General features: G+C 50.7%; 1 protein-coding gene across 1 annotated transcript in view; it reads left to right on the top strand.

The window, feature by feature from the left end:
- Window positions 1-20,103, top strand: part of IGFN1 (immunoglobulin like and fibronectin type III domain containing 1) — a 50,666-nt gene extending 30,563 nt beyond the window's left edge. Inside the window, 10 exon segments of the mRNA XM_049858464.1 lie at window positions 488-616; window positions 3,372-3,674; window positions 4,601-4,689; window positions 6,373-6,568; window positions 8,017-8,322; window positions 9,577-9,903; window positions 15,783-15,887; window positions 15,933-15,992; window positions 16,103-16,206; window positions 20,035-20,103. Of these exon segments, the coding sequence (XP_049714421.1) occupies window positions 488-616; window positions 3,372-3,674; window positions 4,601-4,689; window positions 6,373-6,568; window positions 8,017-8,322; window positions 9,577-9,903; window positions 15,783-15,887; window positions 15,933-15,992; window positions 16,103-16,206; window positions 20,035-20,103 (1,688 nt within the window).
- The last annotated feature ends 424 nt before the right edge of the window (window positions 20,104-20,527 follow it).

Here is a 20,527-nt window from a genome sequence, read left to right on the forward strand (position 1 = left end):
CAGGCATGCCGTGCAGGCCCAGGTTTGCAGAGGAAAAAGTGCTGCACAGATTGTCAAGGACACCTGGCTTCTAGTCATGGCTGTGCTGCCTAGGAGCTAAGGCCTCTCAGGGCCTCAGTCTCCTCATCTCTGGAAAAAGGGCAGTGAACTAAAGGCATAGCAAGATGCTCCAACTTCACTTAGCGGCTCTGTTTATTTACGTATGACAACAACTCTGTGAGGCAGAGAGAATCAGAGAGGCTCTTGCTCAAGGCCACCCAGCAAGTAAGCAGCAGAACCAGACAGGGACTTGGGCCCCTAACAGCCTGAGTAGCGCTCCTGTCACTTTAGAGAGAACTGAGTCACACGTGGCTGACTAGATGGGGGGTGGGGTGGTGATGTGTTGGGGCCCTAGTCTTGGTCTTCTCCAGAATGTGGAGACACCGAGCTGTCTCCCCATTGCCAGGTCCCATCAAGGTGGGACTCATGTGGGGTGGGCTGTTCACAGAGAGGAAGTGGACGGTGGTGGACCTGTGGCAGGGCTGTCAGTACGAGTTCCGGGTCACAGCCGTGGCTCCCCCAGGCCCCGGAGAGCCTGGACCCCCATCGGAGGCCGTCTTTGCTCGGGACCCCATGAGTAAGTGGGACACCATCCCAGGATGGGGAGGGGGCGCTGAGCATGGGGTAGCTCTAAAGCTGGCTGGAACAGGACAGGAGACCTCGGGTCAAGGGCAGTCCCTAAGGAAATGGTTAGGAGTACTGGGAGGTAAGCCTCAAAAGGCCTTTGGGGCTAGATGTAGCTTTGGGGTCCAGGAGGGGGTTGTTGTGTTGTTGTTGGATACCGTCAAGTGGATTCCGACTCACGGCTCCCCCACGTGTTACAGAGTAGAACCTTCCATAGAGTTTTCTTGGCTGTAATCTTTACGGAAACAGTTTGCTAGGGCCTTCTCTTTAGATGAGCTGCTGCATGGATTTGAACCGCCAGGCTTTTGGTCAGCAGCCAATTGCAAATTGCTTGCATCACCCAGACTCCACAGGAGGCGTTCCAAACTCATCGCTATTGAGTCAATTCCGACTCATAGCAACCCTATAGGACAGAGTAGAACTTCCCCATAGGGCTTCCAAGGCTGTAATCTTTGACAGAAGCAGGCTGCCACATCTTTCTCCCATGGAGCACCTGGTGGGTTCGAACCACTGATCTTTTGGCATTTAACCACTGTGCCGCCAGGGCTCCTTAGCCCCTAAATTGAGGCCAAACAGGCCCAGAGGTAGGCAGTGGGGATTAGATCTCTTTCCCAAGATTACTTTCTCCTCAGCCCCTGGGCAGGTCAGTCCCCAAGCTGGCCCACCTGTCCCAGCTTGTAACTACCCCCTCACCCCAGAGAGGTGTTATCATTGCTGAGGGCCCCAGGGAACCTCACTCATCAATTCTCTATCCAACAAACATTTGCTCGTCACCTACTGAGTGCTCAGCATTATGTCAGGAACCAGCTGTATGAATCTGGTCTCTGCCCTCGAGAAACTTAAGGCCCAGAACAGCGTTTCCCTGTCTATGGTCTCGGGAACCTTCGTGGACCGAGAAATGCCAATAGACCTTGTGAGAACAGCAACAAAAAAGATCTGTGATCAAAGGTGTTTACATGAAGCCTCCGTTACACCCAAACCAGGCAGGGAAGAAATCTGTTCAATCCAAATTTCTCAAACTTCATTAATGGATACCTTTTCCATAAAACACCTACCAAGAGCTCCATTCTGGCACTCGAAGGCATACAGCTTGGGAACCACTGCTCTTTATACCTCATCCTGTTATGGCCCTGCTGGTGACCAGTCTTCCAGGCAGCAGCATGTCCTGGCACCTGCTGGACTGACCAGGTGGTAAAGACCTGGAGAGCATCTTTGTTCCTCTCAGGGCCTGGTACAGTGTAGGTGCTCAGGTTGTTTGAACAAACCCAACAAGAATAGAACATTCTACAACTTTAATTGTTCCAGTGGCACATAAGTTTTAGTCCTAGAAAGGACAGGGTGTAGAATGGAGAGATGGGGGAGGAAAGCTAATCCAGGTATCTTATTCCTTCCACATGGAGCACACATCTCCTACTTTACTGTTAATCTCTCTTTCATCAGTGATGGGAATGGAGAGACGGGTAGGATAATCGGTGCCCAGTAGTAGCCAAAGCTGCATCGGAAGACAAGCCTGGCAGTCTGCTTCCGAAAAGTCACAGCCTTTAAAACCCCATGGAGAACAGTTCTACTCTGCACACATGGTGTTGCCATGGGCTGGAATTGACCCCACATCAACCACTGACAAGTAGCTAGTCCAGTAACTACACTTCCTAGACCCTTGCTGCCAAGGTGTCAGAGCATCCCCCGGGAGCTGGTCAGAGATGTGGACTCCTCCGCCCCATTCCAGCTCGACTGAATCAGAACCTGTGTGCATAACAAAATCCCTTGGTGATCTGTATACAAATTAAAGTTTGAGAAGCACTGACCAGTGGTTCTTAAGTTAGCTGCATTTTTATAGAAACACTTTGGAGAGCTCTTAAAAGTCCTGATGCCTAGGCTGTACCCCTAGAACGATTAAATCAGAATCTCCAGGGTGGGATCTAGACACCAGCATCTTTGAAAGCTTCCCAGGTGATTCCAGTATGCAGCCAGGCTTGAGAACCAGAGTGGTAGACAAAGCTCTTAATCACTCACCATGCATTTTGCTTATTCCAGAATCCCCGAGGGGAGGTAGGGCTTGTGTTAGTACTGTTCCCATTTAAAAGGTGAAGAATAAGAAGTCTGGACCAAGTGCCCAAAAGGGGTCTTGGCTTGGTGCTTAAAGTTCAGAGTAAAAAGATGCAGAATTCTAATCTCCAAGGATCTTGGAGTCTAAGAAGTCATCAACAAAATACCAATTTTTAGGAATTAGGAAAGTGTAGGTGGGGGGAATGGAGTCCTTGGGTGACACACATGGTTAAGCACTCAACTACGAGCCAAAAGGTTGGCAGTTTGAACCCCCCCAGAGGTGCTTTGGAAGAAAGACCTGGCTATCTGCTTCCAAAAGATCTCAGCCTTGAAAACCCCATGGAGCAGTTCTACTCTGCACACTTGGAGTCGCCATGAGTTGGAATGGACTTGAAGGCAACTAGCAACAACAGGTAGCGGAAGGGAGATGTCAGATCATGTTGGCAGGTTGGCCAATGAATGGAATGAGTTGGGGAAAGCTTCCTAGAGGAGATGACCTCAGATCTCTGGTGCATAATGGGGCAGAATTCAGGCTTCAAGAAAGTCTAGAGGCAGAATTCCTAAGTGATAGAAATCTCCAGACTCCTACGAGGAAGGCCAATGAATAGCATCACCCTCCCGAGGATGATGCCATTCTTGACATCTGCATGGTGGTTGGCCAGGACCCCCAGGGCCTGTGTGGAACCTCCAAGTGATAGACACACCGAACACCAGCATTACCCTGAGCTGGGCCCGGCCAGACACCCAAGATGGGGACGAAGCCCTGGGGTATGTGGTAGAGTTGTGTGGCTCACACAGTCTCCAATGGAGCCCGTGCCACACGGGCACCGTGGCAGAAACCACCTACACAGCCAAGGGGCTCCGGGCCCGAGAGGGCTACTTCGTGCGAGTGACAGCTGTTAACGATGGGGGACGTGGCCAGCCCACTGCCCTGGACACGTTAGTGCAAGCCATGCCCATTTCTGGTGAGTGCCGCCTCCTTCTCAAAGCCCTGAGCCCCACAGGCCCTTCCTGGGTACATCCATGACTTGCTGAGCCAGGATGCACCCCCCCCAATTTAGTGAAGTAATGTTTATTTAAAGGCCCTTTCAGAGATGTTTTCTCATTGACAGCTCATAACACTCCTTTAAGGTTAACCCTTTATCCCCAGTTTACCACTGGTGTGTGGCAGAGGTGGGATTTAAGCCAGGCGACTCTTGACTCCAAAGCTGGTCCTCTCCAGGGCCCTTTACTGCCTTCCAAGCACAGCCTAAGAAGACAGTGTTGCTCGGCTCATGTGGTTCCTGCTCGAGATGAAGCAAGCCCCACGTGTCCTGTTATCGGAAGGTGGATTATCCTTCCGCTTGGGCTTTGATCCCTGGAAGCAGCTGACCTGTCTTTGACCCAGGCTGACACCGAGCCATCCCACTGACCCTAGTTGTCCCTGTGACAATAAGGGGGACGTAATATAGTAAAAAGCATACTATACCCAGGGTCCAGAGTCCCAGAATCTTGCCAGGCTTCTGGCCCTAACTCCACGGGTGTGACCTCAGGCAAGTCATTTCTGGCCTCAGCAGTTTCTTTACCTGTAGAGGCAAGGAGTCAGATAATTATTATTATTATTATTTTGCTGTTTTCTTCTGCTCCAGCCTAACCCTAACCCTAACCCTCTTCCGGGTGGCTTCCCTTCCTGAGCTCCTGTCCCTCTCCCACTGGCATCCCCCCACCGGCCACTCTCCTGCCACTTGCCTCCAGGATTCTCTTCCCCAGTTCCTTTGGAGCCTCCAGTTCCCATCAGGATCTGAGCATCAATTAAACTGGCCCAGCCTTCTTCGGCCAGCTCTGACTTTTTGATGACCTGGGACTGGAGCCAACTGCAGAGGGAGGTGACGAGCCATCTTGTGTGTTTCAGTCCATCCCAAGTTCCTTAAGGACTCCAGCACAAAGGACTTGCTGACAGTCAGGGCTGGGGACACGGTTCGTGTGCCTGTTCCATTTGAGGTGAGTGTACCTGGTGGGGTGTGAGGAGAGGAGCTCAGAGAGGCCAAGGGAGCCGGACTCAGCCCTGTGGTTCTGCTTCCCTCTCTGTTCCTTTCCTGCCCCTAATCACTGGCCTAGACCTTTGCTAGAAATTAGACCAGACGTGAGGAAGAAGGGCCCTCCTTGACGGCAAAGCGCTCACCTGGCCACTGGGTGGCCGCTCTGCTCAGCGTCTAAAGAGCCCTCTAGTGGTGCGTGCTGGTAATGCACCTGCAAACAAGTGGGAACTACAGGTTTGCTGAGTGGGAATGGATGGACAGCAATGGGTTTTGTTGTTGTTGTTGGAGCCCTGGTGGTGTAGTGGTTCAGCACGGGTGGCTGCTAACCAAAAGGCTGGCACTTCGAATCACCACACCTGCTCCTTGCAAACCCTATGGAGCATTTCTACTCTGTCCTATAGGGTCGCTATGAGTCAGAACTACTTGACGGCAACTGGTTTTTGGTGTTTTGGCCGTGTGGGTAAAAGGGCCCTTGGTGGCACACTGGTTAAGCACTGGGCTGCTAACCAAAATGTCGGCGATTTGAACCCACAAGCTGCTCCCTAACTGCTTGACTTTGAACACATATCTTGACCTCTCTGTGTCTCAGCTTCCTTATCTATCAAATGGGGATAATGATGTGGCACAGTGGTTAAGAACTCGGCTGCTAACCAAAAGGTCAGCAGTTCGAAGCCACCAGTCGCTCCTTGGTAACTCTATGGGGCAGTTTTACTCTGTCCTATAGGGTTGCTATGAGTCAGAATCATCTCAACTCAATGGCAACAGGTTTGGTTTTTGGTTTAGTATCTTAAAGAGCTGTTCTGAGGAGCAAAGGAATGAATACATGGGAACGCATAAACAGTGCCTGACATATGGCAAGCACCCAATGTGTTACCTTTTATTGTTATTAAAATGATGATAATGATCAGCAATTCCTGTGTGGGAAGCTCATAGGTGGCAGAGCCAGATTCAAACCCAGATCTTTCTAACTCCAAATTACACGTTCTTAACCCTTAGGTCATAATAATAACAATGATAATACTGTTTAGCACACTGAGTATTTATATGTCCTAGGCCCTGTTCTGTGCTTTCCATGTATCAACTCCCTTAGTCCTCAAGACGATCCCATGGGTGTCATCATCCCCATTTAATTCTGATGCCCAGTGTACACAGTGCTGAGGGTCACATCAGGCCACTAGACTGGCCTCCCCATCACCACTATTCTAGGGTCACTATAGTGCCCCTCCTAGACTACTGCAGGGCTTCCTAAGCCATCCTCCATTTGGTCTTGGGCATCAGGGTGGTAACACTCCCCTCCCAGCCCCTTCTCACACCCACCCAGCCCCCATATGAATCCAGTCTGATTATGTTTTCCTATTCAAACTCTTACTTACGGAATGAAATCATTGCTTATAGAATAAGCCCAGATGTCTGTATGGCTGTGACCTAACCCCCTTTCCAGAGTCCTCTTCCATCCCCTTTCCCCCACCCACTTGCCAACCCCACACTTCATCACCTCTGCCAGGCACATTCCCACCTCTGTGTTTTAGCTTGGACTGATTTCTCCTCCCAGCATGCTGTTCCTTTCACCTCCCTTAGGCCCAACTCAAATGCATCGCTTCCATAAGACTTGCCCTCTCAACATTTCCTTCCTCTCTTTTCCCAGGCTGCCCCCCTGCCTGAGGTGACCTGGCTGAAGGATGGCTTGCCCTTGCCCAAAAGAAGTGTGACCATCACCAAGGACAGCCTCACCCAGCTTCTGATTCCTGTGGCCAGCCTCTCCGACAGCGGCCTCTACACCGTGGTGCTGAGAAACCTGCAGGGAAAGGAGGCTACTTACAACTTCCATGTTAGGGTGGCAGGTGAGGCAGGCATGGGCTAGGGCTCTGGACACTGGTCTGGCCAGGTCATAGGTCTCAGCTGTTCTACCAGGCCTGGGTAGCCAGGTGACACCTACTGCCAGGTGACAGCTACTCCCTATGTGCAGGAAGGTAGAAAGAAGGAAAGGCCAGAGAACAGCCTCTGAGAGGGCTTCATTTTCCTTCTGCCTCAGGACCTTGGGGGCAGTTAATTAAGTCACACCCCCTCACCCGACCTTAGCTGTTCTTCATTTTGATATAGTAAGCAAAGGCAGTCTTCACCTGTCTTAGTTACCTAGTGCTGCCATAACACAAATACTACAAGTGGGTGGCTTTAAAGAAGAGAAATTTAATTTCTCCCAGTTCAGGAGGCTAGAAGTCAGAATCCAGGGTGTGGCTCTCAGAAGTGAGTGTTCCCTGTCTATTTTAGCTTCCAGTAGCTGCCAGCAATTGCTGTAGTTGCCTCTGTCTCCATCAGCTGTCTTCCCCTTCCCCAGTGTGTGTCTGTGTTCATTCTGCTCTATTTATAACTCAGAAGTGGTTAGGTTTAGAACCCACCCTATTCAGGGTGTGGTCTGATTAACATAACAAAGGAAATCCTATTTCCAAACAGGAGTGTATCCACAGGTATAAAAACCCATTGCTGTCGAGTCGATTCCGACTCATAGTGACCCTATAGGACAGAGTAGAACACCCTATAGGGTTTCCAAAGAGTGCCTGGTGGATTTGAACTGCTGACCTTTTGGTTAGCAGCAGTAGCTCTTAACCATTGCTAGCCACCAGGGTTTCCATCCATGGGTATAAGGGCCAAGATTTCAATACGTATTTTGGGGGGGACACAGTTCAATCCATAACACTACCTTACCTCCTGGGAAGGGCACCCTGGGAAGAGTTGCCTGTGATCCTTGTGCAAGATAAAGGGTGCCTTTCAGTAACTGAGACCCCACACAGCCCCTGACCTTAAGGAATTTCTGGATATACAGAAAGGATGGTACAGACCCACAACGGGGCTCTGTAACTTGGTTATGTGAAGTTCCTACCTCTGCCCAAAGGGAGAGAAAAAAAAAAAACACTCCATGTCCTGTGTCATTTTGTTTAAAAACTAAAGTGAGTTAAAATTATGATTTTTGGAGACATTTTCCACCCCCTAGCCGTGACTGTATCCCTGGTGGAGCTCTCCGGCTCCAGCTACCAGCAGCCTCTAAGGCTGCATTCCCAGGGGACCCCGGAGACTTGGGGAACGGGGGGAGGGCCACAGCAGAAGCTCGTCATCGTTTTCAAGTGCTCTGCCGGGTCCCCCCTAACGCGGGCTCTCTCCGCCGGGTCCCTCCTAACGCGGGCTCTCTCCGCCCGGTCCCCCCTAACGCGGGCTCTCTCCGCCGGGTCCCCCCTAACGCGGGCTCTCTCCGCCGGGTCCCTCCTAACGCGGGCTCTCTCTGCCTCTTCCGCAGCGTGCCCGCGGGCACCGGGACCCATCCATCTGCAGGAAAACGTGCCTGGGACGGTGACCGCCGAGTGGGAGTCGTCCCCGGACGAGGCCGAGGCCGGGGGTGGCCCGCTGCACTACACGGTGCTCACGCGCTCCGCCGCAAAGGGCTCCTGGTGGGAGGTGGCTGACCCTGTCCACACCAACCGCTTCACCCTCCTAAACGTCCTCCCTGGCCACGAGTACCACTTCCGGGTGGTGGCCAAGAACGAGCTGGGGGCCAGCAGACCCTCAGACACCAGACAGCCCTGGTACATCCCCCGGCGTCGAGGTGAGCGCTCCTCCTGCCTCAGGCCCCCAGGGCCAGCGGAGCCGCCAGGGTCAAGCGCTCAGGGGGCTGCAGTACCCACTGCTGCGCACTGAAGCCCAGGGCGGCGCGGGGGCTGGAGGAGGTCGGGGGGTAACAATGGCAGAAATGGTGGGAGCACTTCTAAATGAACAGCTAGACACAGCCTGTTTTTCTTCCCACCTCCTGCCTCATACACACCTACGGTGACGTCCTCTGTGTCCGTGACTCATGGCGGGTCCCAGCGAGAGTGTGAAGGGCTGTGGGGTGTCTGGGATGGCTTTAGGGGGATTCTCAAGGGCAGTGGCAGGCAATAAGGTAAATTGTTGAGCGTCATCAAGTCGATTCTGACTCATGGCAACCCCATGTGACAAAGCAGAACTTCCCCCACAGGGTTTTCTAGGCTGTCATCTTTACCGGAGCAGATTGCCAGATTCTTCTCTGAGACCCTGGGTGGGTTTGAATTGCCAACCTTTCGGTTAGCAGCCAAGTGCTTGACCATTGGGCCACCGGAGGTTAATATTTCTTTGAAAATGAAGTGCATTTTACAGTCAAATAGATGTGGATCTTAAAAGTAATCACTAAAAAAAGTGGACTATAAAATGAGATGGAAAAAAAAATTGAAATTAAATACAAAACAAAAAAACAAGCAACAACAACAACACGAAATAATGAATAAAATGAGATGGGTGATTACATTTTTATAAACTACAAAAATGTCTGGAAGTTTCCACATCTCATTGTTAATGTTGGTGATCTGTAGGTAGTGAGATTATGCGTGATTTTTTCTTTCTTTTGATTTTCTGTGTATTCTAATTTGTATGTTCTAATGTGTATTGAGCTATGTGGATAAAAAAATTAATCCAAAGTATTTTATGAAAAGGATAAAAAAATGACTCAGCCCTTGAAGATCAGATTTGCAGGTAACATGTGGCAGGAAGTCCACCACCTTCCCCCAGACAGCACCTAAGTAAAAAAAAAAAAAAAAAACCATTGCCATTGAGTCAATTCCGACTCATAGCAACCCTATAGGACAGAGCAGAACTGCCCCCATAGAGTTTCCAAAGAGTGGCTGGTGGATTCAAACTGCCGACCTTTTGGTTAGCAGCTGTACTCTTAACCACTGCACCACCAGGGCTCCAGCACCTAAGTAGCACTGCCTATTTCTTCCTACCCCAGTGCATCGGCTAGGTCTTCCTCATTTTCTGACCCTCTACTTGTCCTGAACTTTCACCACAGGTAGGTTCACGGTGAAGGCTCCAAGCTACCAGGAGCCCAACCTAAGCCAGAAGCCCTGGTTCCTGGTGGGCCTGCGGGTTCACCTGCTGCCACAGGGCTCCGAGTGCTGCATGAGCTGTGCCGTGCGGGGCTCTCCCAGACCTCACGTCACCTGGTTCAAAGATGATCAGAGCCTGGAAGGAAACCCTGCGGTCTACAGCACCAACGTGCTGGGCGTGTGCTCCCTGATCATCCCCAGCGTGTCCCTCAAGGACAGTGGCCAGTACAAGGCTGTGGCTGAAAACACACTGGGCCAGGCTGTCAGCACAGCCACCGTCATCGTCATAGGTAATGGTGGCTGCCCTGAGAAAGGGGCCAAGCTGGTGGGGTGGGGTGGGAGAGGAAGAGGCAGAGGAGCAGCAGCCATTGCCTGCCTTCAGGGAGCCCCTTCTGAAGGGGACCTGTCCCCCATTAGAGTGATTGGGCTGGGGGTCAGGACACCAGGCGTCTAAGGCTGGCTCTGTATGAACTGTTATGTAACCTGGCAATCACTCCATATACCCATCTGTAAAGAAACAGTTGGATTCAATCAGTGATGAACAACTCTTGGTTTAAGAGGCTGCATGCTGCCCACCTAAGCTTCCCAGCATAGCTTTGCAACAAATTCCAAGAGGAGACAGTCAGAGACTTCTTCTGTGTTGCTCCTGTATAAATATGCCCAACTCATATTTAGTGTCCAACCGTCTGTGCTGATTCTCTTATTGGTAGCCCCGTTTTCAGCAAAGCAAAAATACATGTTAATAAGAATATGCCTTTTCCCATATGGTGCTTGAAACATCTTACATTTGAATAACAAGCCAAAAAAAAAAAAAGTAACTCCTAGACATTTTTAATCATTCAGAATTGGCTTTTGTGCAAAAATGGCCCTTGAGCACTGAGTCACCAGAATATCTCTTCATGGCATCTATGCCATGTCACTTAGGAAGCCACTTTCAAGATGCCCCAGCTTGTGCACACACCTAGTCATGAACAGAAGCTGGTGGTTGGGGGTGGTTATGTTTGCCAGAGGGGCCAGGGAAGGACCTTGCCCAAGCTTACAGAGCACGTGGTGGCTTTGGACTTGAATCCACCCACCCTGGTGGCAGAGCCTTCGGGCCTAACACCTACACTGTTCTGCCACCACCACTTAGCAGGGGTGGGAGGGCTACAGCCCCTTCCCAAGCAACTGGAATAGCCTGGTGTTTGTATCTTGCAGAATCCAGCTCCTAGCCCTGCCTCAACCTGGGATGGCCTTGCCCGGCCCAGCAGCCACAGTTTCATTCCTGACACCCATGCAGGCCTGGGGAGCAAACCCCAAGAGTCTGGGGGCCACTGGTAGTGCCCAGACCCAAGGGAGATAGGCATGAGGGGCTCCTGGGCAGACTAGGAGGAAAAAGAAGAAGGGTGGGGGGCAGCATTCAGCCTCCTGACCCCAAGCTAAGTCACTAGATGGGATTACACTGAGTCTGCCCCATGCTCACCCTTTGGGTTCCTTTCTTCTCCTTGTCAGGAGAGCCAGTGAGAACCTGTTTGCAGAGTAGAGGCCAACTCCTTGCTTTCCTAGCCTGGGCCCCTAGAGGGAGAAAGAGAGGGACCCGCTGGGCCTGCTGTGACCACAGGGAGGGAAGAGTGAGGAAGGTCAGAGGACCTGGGTGAGTACTAGGGCATCAAGGGCAAGTGTGTGTGCATGTGTCTGGGAATTCTTTCTGTTCTTTTCTTCATTAAAACATTGGGTGAATACAGACAAATCACTTGCAAATTAACTTGGAGTTGGTGTGTTGGAGGGAATATTCCCAACTCAGAGCCTTTGTACCAGGCTCTAGTTGTGGAGATGAGTGGGGCCTGGCTCGATGAAAGACTCAGCTCTTCTCCTGAATGCAGCCGATACCAAGGGCGGAAAGACCGAGAAAGACTGGAGGGGCTATAGGGCGAAGAGGCCTCCTTTATTTGGGGCCATGTTCCTGGCACTCCTCTGTCTGGTGAAAATCCTGTGAGCTGCAGGGCTAGAGGCCCCTCCGGGGGCTACATGTGTGGGAAACATGAGGTTTGCTAACTACTTTCATATGCCTACCACTCCCCGGGGCCAGAAAGGGCCTGAGTTTGGGGAAAATCCCACTCCAGGCTCTACTCTGAACTCCTGTCAGAGGGGGCAGGAGAGAGATTGTCAAGTGTATGAGGATTTTGACTCACACGAAGTCCTGAGGGCCTCCTGCACCTTCTCCACACCCTCACTGCCCCTGCTACAGGTCAGATGTCTCCCTTTCCTGTGAAGAAGCTCTCACCAGGCCTCATCCCCACACCACGGGCCACTGGAGCAAGGCATGTCCACTGACCCTCTCAGGTTCCCAGGACATATCCCAGAGTTCGAAGGGCCAGAAGGAGGGGAGGGAGCCCTGGGAAAGAGCGAGTCCCACCCTCCCTGAGGAAGTCAGCTCAGATGCCCAGCAGGTCACCCGGTGATCTGGAGCACAGTCTGCTCCTCACTGCCCGCGCTCAGACCCAGTCTTCTGCTTTCTCTGCCTCCCCTGGCATCACAGGAGGAGGGCTTGAGGATGCGTGTCAGAATCAGTGATTAGACAGACATTTCTGAATTGGAGAGAGAGTTGTCTCTCCAGAGGCAGTGGAATGGACCACATGACCTTTGTCAATGTCGGCTATGGTTCACCCCTGCCCTTACCAAGGAAACCTGTCAAGGGCCAGTTGCCTGGGGATTTCTCTTGCCATCTCTGCTGTGTTTGTTCTTTTCTGAAGGTCCTTTGGTCCTACTACAGCAGGGCAAAATGGGGCCATGAGAAGAGAAGACTCACTCAGACACTGAGAGGCATGGCTGGAAACCTCAGCCTCTGTGGGGCTGTTCTTATAAGTGCCTTCCAAGCTCAGGGTCCTGGAGATTGGGGGAGGGCAGGGCCTCAGGCCTATCTGCTGAGGTGTCAAAAATGGGGAGAACAGGAGGGTTTCCCCGGAGGCTGAGACCCAGTGCTCATGGCATGCTGGGCCTTGATTGTATGACTGAGTTCAGTGGAATGGGGCCGAAGTAATGTGTATAACTGCCACATCTACCCCTAAAAGCTCCTGTGCAAACATATATGCAGCCTCTCTGCCTTCATCGACCAGCGGAATACAAAGAATCCTTTGTAGGACTCTGTCCCAGAATATGGGGGAGCCAGTTGGTGACCTTAAATAATTTCATGGAGAACAAGGTCTTCCATGCCATTCCACACTGGACTGTGATATGAGAAATCAATTTTAATTGTGTTAAGTAAGGTCCCTGGGTGGCACAAACTTTGCACTCAGCTGGTAACCAAAAGGTGGTTGTTTGGAACCCAATCCGTGGCACCAAGGAAGAAGAGGTTAGGTGATCCGCTTCCATAAAGATTACAGCCCAGAAATCTTTGGATCTTTACAGAGTCGTTCTAAGGCTCCAAGGAAGAAAAGGTCTGGGAATCTGCTTCTGTGAAGACTACAGCCTAGAAATCTTTGGATCTTTATGGAGTAATTCTACTGTGTAACGCATGGGGTTGCCACAAGTCAGAATCTATTTGACAGCACAAGACAACAACAAAACTGAGATTTGGAGGTTATTTGTTAAAGTAGTTAGCCTACCCTAAGATAGCAACTAACTTTTTAAAAATGGGGGGGGAAGTAGAACAAATTTAAAGAAATTAAAAGAAAACAATAAAGATAAGAAATTAATAAATTAAAAAAACACATAATAGGGAGGATAATCAAATTTAAAAATTATTTATTTGAAATGACTAATACTATTGACAAGCCTCAAGGAAAAAACAGAAATGGCAAAAATAAGCATTGTTAAGAATAAAAAAGAGGCCATAATTACCAGTTCAGCCAGGACAAAGGATATTACTTAAAACTCTATATTAATACATTTGAAAATTTTGATGAATGGGTAAATTCCTAGAAAAAATAATTTATCAAAACAGACTCAGAAGAAATAGAGAACCTGAAGAGCCTATATCGTTAAAGAAGATCAGTTGGTAATTAAACACTTTCTCACAAAGAAAGCATAGCTCAGCAGGCTGACAGGTGAATAGTCCTTCCAGATGTCTGAGGATCATTCACAAACTTTGCAGATTTCTCCAGAGAACAGAAGAAAAAAGGACACTCCCTAACTTATCAAATGAGGTTAGCCTAACCATGATACCAGAACCACAAGGATGAAAGAGCAAAATTATAAGTCAATCTAATTTATTAAAATAGACGCAAAACCCTTAGCAAAACTGGAATAGCAAACTGAATCCAAAAAGGAGGAAAAATGTTCATGACCATGATAGGTTTATACCAGAGCTGCAACATTGGGTTAATATTAGGAATTAACATAATTCATCACAATGATATTAAAGGATATAAACCATATGATCCTCTCCATAGATATAGATAAAGCATTCAATAATACAAACATTGGCCCATAAATATATGAAAGGTGTGTAACCCCATCTGTGACCCTAAAACCAAAACCCAAGCCCATTGCCATAGAGTCAATTCCAATTTATAGCAAGCCTATAAGACAAAGTAGAGCTGCCCCACAGGATTTCCAAAGAGCAGATGGTGAATTCAAACCACCGACCTTCTGGCTGGCAGCTAAGGTCTTTACCATGTACCACCAGGGTTCCTTGTAACTCTGCAAACCGAAAACCAAGCCCGTTGCTGTGAAACCAGTTCTGACTCATAGTGACCCAATAGGACAGAGTAGAACTGCCCATTAGGGCTTCCAAGGAGCAGCTGGTGGGTTCAAACTGCCAACCTTTTGGCTAGCAGCCGAGCTCCTTACCACTGCACCACCAGGGCTCCCCTTGTAATCCTCGAGGTGCAAAATAAAACCGTAGTTGTGTGACAATTCACCTCTGTTACACGGGTTGGTGAGTCTGTAAAGAAATGGAAGCTCTCACCCTCTGCTGGTAGGAGTGTAAGTTGGTAGAACCTTCTGGTATTTTCTGACAATGTTGAACATTAGGCTTATGCCCTCTGACTCAACAATTCTACTCCTAGATCTATAGTCTAGACAAGAAACTTTTGTAAAGGTGTCCTTTGTAGAAGGATGTTATAGCAGCATTGTGGCTATTGTAATAGCCACAAACTGCAAACAACCCGATATCCTATCCATAGGAGAATGGTTAAAAAAATACAATGAAATGTAATAAAGCTTTGAAAAAGACTGGACGTCTGCTTCACTCATCGGCATGGATATATCTCAAAAACAATTTGAGGGAAAGAAGCAAGTTACATATGCTAAATTCAGTATGATTAATTTACATAAAGGTCCAAACTCCACAAAACTAAACACACATTGTTTAGGACGCATGCATACGTGGTACAACTACAAAGAAAATAAAGTGTCAGGATAATGGCTGCTCCTGGGAGAAAGTAAGCGGATAAGACTGGGGCGGAGCTAAGAGGAGGCATTTAAGGAACCTGTAATGAGCTCTCTCTTAATTTGATAGTGGTTACAGGGAGTTTACTTTATTATCATTCCTTAAACTTAAAAATTACATTTATACACATGTGTATGTATGCTGTATTAAACAACAAAAACAAGAAATGAACCATTGCACAAAAATCTGTGCTGAATTTCTCTTCTTTTTCTTCACCTTCCCCTCCCTTTTTTTTTTTTGCTTCCTCCCCCTTCTTGCCTGACTCACCTTCTCACCTTGATTGATTTTGATATGGAATACATCACATTAAAAGAGCGCTGCTGAATGCATTGATTTGTGACAAACATTGCAGATTTATTTGTGTTGCATTTCTTCTGTTCTTAATTTTAAGGTGAGTGAGTGAGATGTTCCCCGCGTCTGTCTTTTAAACTAAATTACAGTGCCTTTTACTTGTACATAATTTTCGAAGGGCGATGACCCTGCATAGGAAAAAAGTTCATTCACCTGCACAAAGTTATAAAAGATAACGTAGAATTGCTGGGTACCGTCTGCTTTGGTGAGAGGGTAAAGGAAATATGAGATAAAATAATGACAACTTCGTTCGTCACAGGAAGCGCAGAGAGCCCTCGCTGGCGGGTACCTGCCCTCCCAGCCCACATGGGCTCGCCGAGTCACATCCCGTCCCCTACCAACACTCAGCTACACGCAGCGTCGCCCCTCCTCGCCCAGGCCCCTTCTGGGCTCCACCTGCTCGCTGAGTGAGCCCAGGGCTCGCTCTCTTTCCCCTTATTGGCCAAGGCTGCAGCTCAGCAGCCAATCAGAAGCCGGTTGCCCTGATGACCCTTCCCGGCCGCTTTGGGCCCGGGGCGCACTGGGCTCTCGCGCTGTGGGACGCGCCGAGGGGTGAGCTGAGGGCTCTGTGTAGCCTTGCCCTTGGCTGCCCGACAGGTGGTCGCAGGCCGGGGCCTAGCCTTGTGTGGCGCAGGCATGGCGTTGAGGCACTCACAGGTGAGCTGGAAGACAGCCTACAGGAGTTGGGAGCACTCCCCCCAGTGGTTGCGCGCTGGAGCCCCGGGTCCGCAGGGGCAGACTACTCCTGGCTGCCCTACTGCTGGCAGCGGTCGGCGTGGGGCTGCAGGCTTGGCTGCTCACGTCCCAGCTGCAGACACTGGGGGCCACGGTGCAGAGGCTGCAGGACAGTCCGGCCAAGCTCAGCGAGCAAGTAGGCAGAGGGCGCAGCCTCAGGCTTCTGTAGTAGGCGGTGCTCGGCAGGGGGCAAGGAAGTGTGTGCTACTGGAGGCCGGTGGTACCAATCCAAACTGGGTACTGCTTTACCTCCACCGCATCCATGGAAGGAGGTGCCCCCCAAGCCATTCTGAAAGGGTCAGACCACTGTTTAGGACCCACCTTCTTTAAACAGTCCATCACTCTGACTTTACAGTGTAGGAAACTGAGGCCCAAAGAGGGCAAGGGCCTTGTCCAACCACATAGCTAGGTTAGTGGCGGAGCTGGGCCTAGTCCTGTCCATGGATGCCAAGAGCAAGCACAGCAGGGACCTCACTGATATCTCTCCTCAATCCAGACTCTAACCCACCACCCTAAAAAGACACTGGCTGGGTTGGAGACCCTGCAGCCCAGGTGAAAGTCAGGCATGGTGCTGGTTGAGGAGGACAGAGCTTCTGGGTACAAACTAGCATATACCCCTGTGCCAAGGAAACAGTATCTCTTTCCACTCTTCCCCCAGATCCTGATGAGGCAAAGGAACAGACATTGTCATCTGGGCAATTCCCCTTTTGCTCTGGCCAAGGAGCTGCCTGGAGATGGGACACTTCACAGGTGGGTGATGGACAGACGGGCCCAGAGACAGGAATGAACCTAGTTCTCGGAGATAAGGGTCTGAGTTTTTGCCCCTGTCCTACCATGGATTTGCCGCATGGCTGTAAGATTAGTCCATCCTCCCTTACAGGCCTCTCCACACTGCAGGGCTGATGAAGTGATTCAGTGGATGTGGGGTGAATGAGAATCCTGGTTCCACCCACAGCTGATTTAAGCTCTTCTGGGATTCCAAAGGATTGACTTCTTTTTGTTAAGTCCTGTCACTCCACCCAGCATCACTCTCTGGGGAGTCTCAGGCCCTTCTTTCCTCTCTGAGCTCAGCTACTGGTTCCCTTTGCTCCAGCCTCACTGTTCTTGCTGGTCCCAGCTGTAAGAGGCTTCCTCCAGACACTGTGTGGGTCACTCACCTCCTTCAGGTCAGTGCTCAGCCATCTTCTCAGTGAGGTCTTTTCTGGCCACCTTATTTCAAATGGCAACACCCCTCCCCTACCCCAGCAGTTCCTGTCCATTTTCCTTGGCTTATCCTTCTTCATTGGAGTCCCTGGTGGCACAAACAGTTAAGCATTCGACTACTAGCTGAAAGGTTGGTGGTTTGAACCCACCCAGAGGCACCTTGAAGAAAGGCCTGGTGATCTGCTTCTGAAAGGTCGCAGCCTTGAAAACCCTATGGAGCAGTTGTCCTCTGCATACATGGGGTCACTGTGAGTTAGAATTGACTTGATGGAAACTAACAACAGCTTTCTCTAAAGCACTTATCGCTGACATTCATTTTACTGGTTTGCCTTGTGTCTGTTTCTTCCCATGGGCATATAGGCTCCATGAGAACAAAACTCTGTCATTTTTGTTTATTGCTCTATCCCCAGGTCTAAAATAATGCCTGGCACACAATAGATACTCACATTTTGATAATGAACAGGGTAGTAATTAAATTATGGGCTTTGGAGTCAGACTGATGTCTCAATTCAATAAACTCACCAGCTGTGTGATGTTGGGCAAGTTACTTAACCTCTCTAAACCTCGACTTCCTTATTAGTAAAGTGGACACAAAAACCGTACTCCCTTCAAGGAGCTGTGAGAATAAAAGTCCATAAAATGCCTCCCATAGGGGCTGGCACGGAGAAGGTGCCCTGTAGGCTGTTGTAACCATAAATGGCTAAGAGAGCAGCATTTGCGCAGGACATGGCTCAGATAAGGTGACTCCCTGCTTTGCCATGTTGCAGAGCTGTAATGTGGGGTCCTGGAGCAGGAGCTGGTTGAGATTGGGACTGTGCAGACCCAGCAGGGGCAGGAGCTCTGAGAAGCCACAGGGGAGCTTGAAAAGATACTGGGCAAAGCCCCCTCCCCACCGCGGGTGAGACTGGCCCAGGCTCTCTGGGCCAGGATGGAGCTGCCGGACCAGACGGCACACTGCAGGAGAGGCTGGCCCACCTGAAGCAGGGTCCCTTGAAGCTGCTCAGCTAACAGCTGGACTGGGCCCAGGCATCAGACTCCTGTCTGGAGTGCCTTGTGGAGTCCCTGGCCACCAGCCTCCAGGAGACCTCAGGGACACTCCAGCCCCTCATCCACCAAATGAGGGTGATAAGGCCTGTGTTCTGTGGTTGCCGGGATTAAACGATGAATTTGTGTGGAAGTGCTTAGCTCATGGCAGGTGCCCAGTTGATGTTAGAATATCAATGTTTGACTATTAATAATAGCCTTCACAGCCAGGTTGTTTGGGATCCAAATCCCTCTGGGAGCAGGAAGTCGGCCTGGGAAGACAGAGGCTAGAGGGCAGGGCTCCGCTGCTGTCTCCTGCCGGGGAGAGTCCTCCCAGTCAGTCCTTCAACACTCCCCCTCCACCAGCAGGCCTGGGTCCCAAAGGTGGGGCCATGCTGGGAGGCAGATCAGGGACTCCCGTCTCTGTGGAGACCCACCCTGCGGCACCCAGGACCACAGGGAGGGGAAGAGCCCTGGGCCAGGAGACCTGACCTCGGATCTAAGCTCCGAGAGACCTTGGGCAAGCCCCTCCCCTAGCTGTGCCTCAGTTTACTTCTCTGTGCACAAGTAGGTTGGACTACAAGACACTTAAGGTTCCCTCCTGCTTGGTCTGTACTTCTGACGCTGTCTGCCATGGTGGGGGTGGGCCTCCCTACCTCCAGCGCTTAACAGGTGTGCATTTCCCCAGGGGTGGGGCCAGCAAGAATCCCTCCCAGAGAAGCGGAGTATGGCACAGGCTGGGCTGTGGCAATGTGACAGGCACATCCCCCAGGACACTTGGGAGTGGATTCCGGGTAGCCAGCAGACCAGGCCGAAGTCAGGATTTGAGGAGCCCCAGCAGCAATGACCCCTCCCTGACTTCTGTGTGTTGGGGGGCAGGGGAGCAGCATAACTCCAATCCTTAGGTGAACAGGAGGTACAGGAGACAGGAAAGTGGGTAAAAACAAATACAGGCCAAGCGCCGCATGACTAAGTAAACACAAGTAGGTGATGATTGTCGAATCAGGTCGTGAACACAAGTTCTTGAGTTTTTTTGAAGCTATTGCACGCCATGTTTCAGCACCAGACACTGAGAATACAGTGGTGACAGCCAGTTCCCCGTCTTACTGAGGTTCTTGAAGAATGGCCTCACAGCCAAACCATCCCATGTGAGGGGCTGGGTGCCTGGTGGCCCTTGCTGGTCCGGGCTGAGGCCGGAAGGGTGGGGAGTTTGCAGGCGAAGAGGTGAGGGAAGGGGATTCTCGGGGGAGAACCAGCCCCTGCAGAGACTCAGAGGCCAGGGAAAGGCCCTTCAAATCACCAGAAAGAAGCCCTCAGTAGCTGGAGCCCGGAGCTCAGTGAGAGCAGGGCTCTGATGGCCATGATAGATGGGGAGGCTGAGGGTTTTAAGGGAATTGCCATGAGTGCTTCCTAGAAGAAAGACAGTTGGGCCAAGAAGGAGAGTGTCACTGAGTACTTGACTATAGTGATTGAGGACACATTTCAAAGATCACGCATCAGACACTCAGGGCCTCACTTAGCACCTTTCCGTGGGCACTTCTGTGACCTGTGGGAGAGAGGAAGTGTACTGCAGCCAGTCCAGCCCAGAGGACTCACAGAGATTGTCGGGTCTGACTCTCTCAGAGGACGGATAAGGCCCAAAGAGGGGAAGGGCCTTGCCCAAAGTCCCACACTGAGTTAAGGTGGGCTTAAAACCAAACTCCCTGTCTAGTGTTCTTTCTACTCGGGTCCACCACAGGGTTCCTACAGCGGGGAGGTGCTGAGTATCCTGGAAGTGCGGTTCATCTCCAGCATTGTCATTTACTAGCCTGTGGCCTTAGGCAAAGTTATTTAATATCTTGGAGCCCAGTTCCTTGTCTGTAAAATGGAGATAATAATAGAACTTACCCCACAGCGCTGTTGTGAGGACATCAAGGCACTGCTATTATTTCTAAATCTCCTTTCAGGGCCCCAGGTGGAGGCCAGCACGGCCCAGATCTCCTCCACCAGCAAGGAACAACGGCAGGCACTGGGGCTGTAGCCGGAGCAGGTGGAAGGCATCCAGAGCAGGGAGTCCAGCAGCTGAAGGCCTAGCCCCCAGGAGAGCCCAGTAGGGTGGAGACGATGGGTAGAGCTGGGGAAGGGAGCAGGCCTGACTTGGCCCCCTCCTCTAAGTCCCTGCCAGCTGGACTACCATCCCAGAGTTGACCACCAGGTGGCGCCACAGGCTTTGCAGCGGGGCTGGAGAATTT

This window comes from Elephas maximus, chromosome 18 (assembly GCF_024166365.1).
Source record: "Elephas maximus indicus isolate mEleMax1 chromosome 18, mEleMax1 primary haplotype, whole genome shotgun sequence".
Classification (NCBI taxonomy): Eukaryota; Metazoa; Chordata; class Mammalia; order Proboscidea; family Elephantidae; genus Elephas; species Elephas maximus.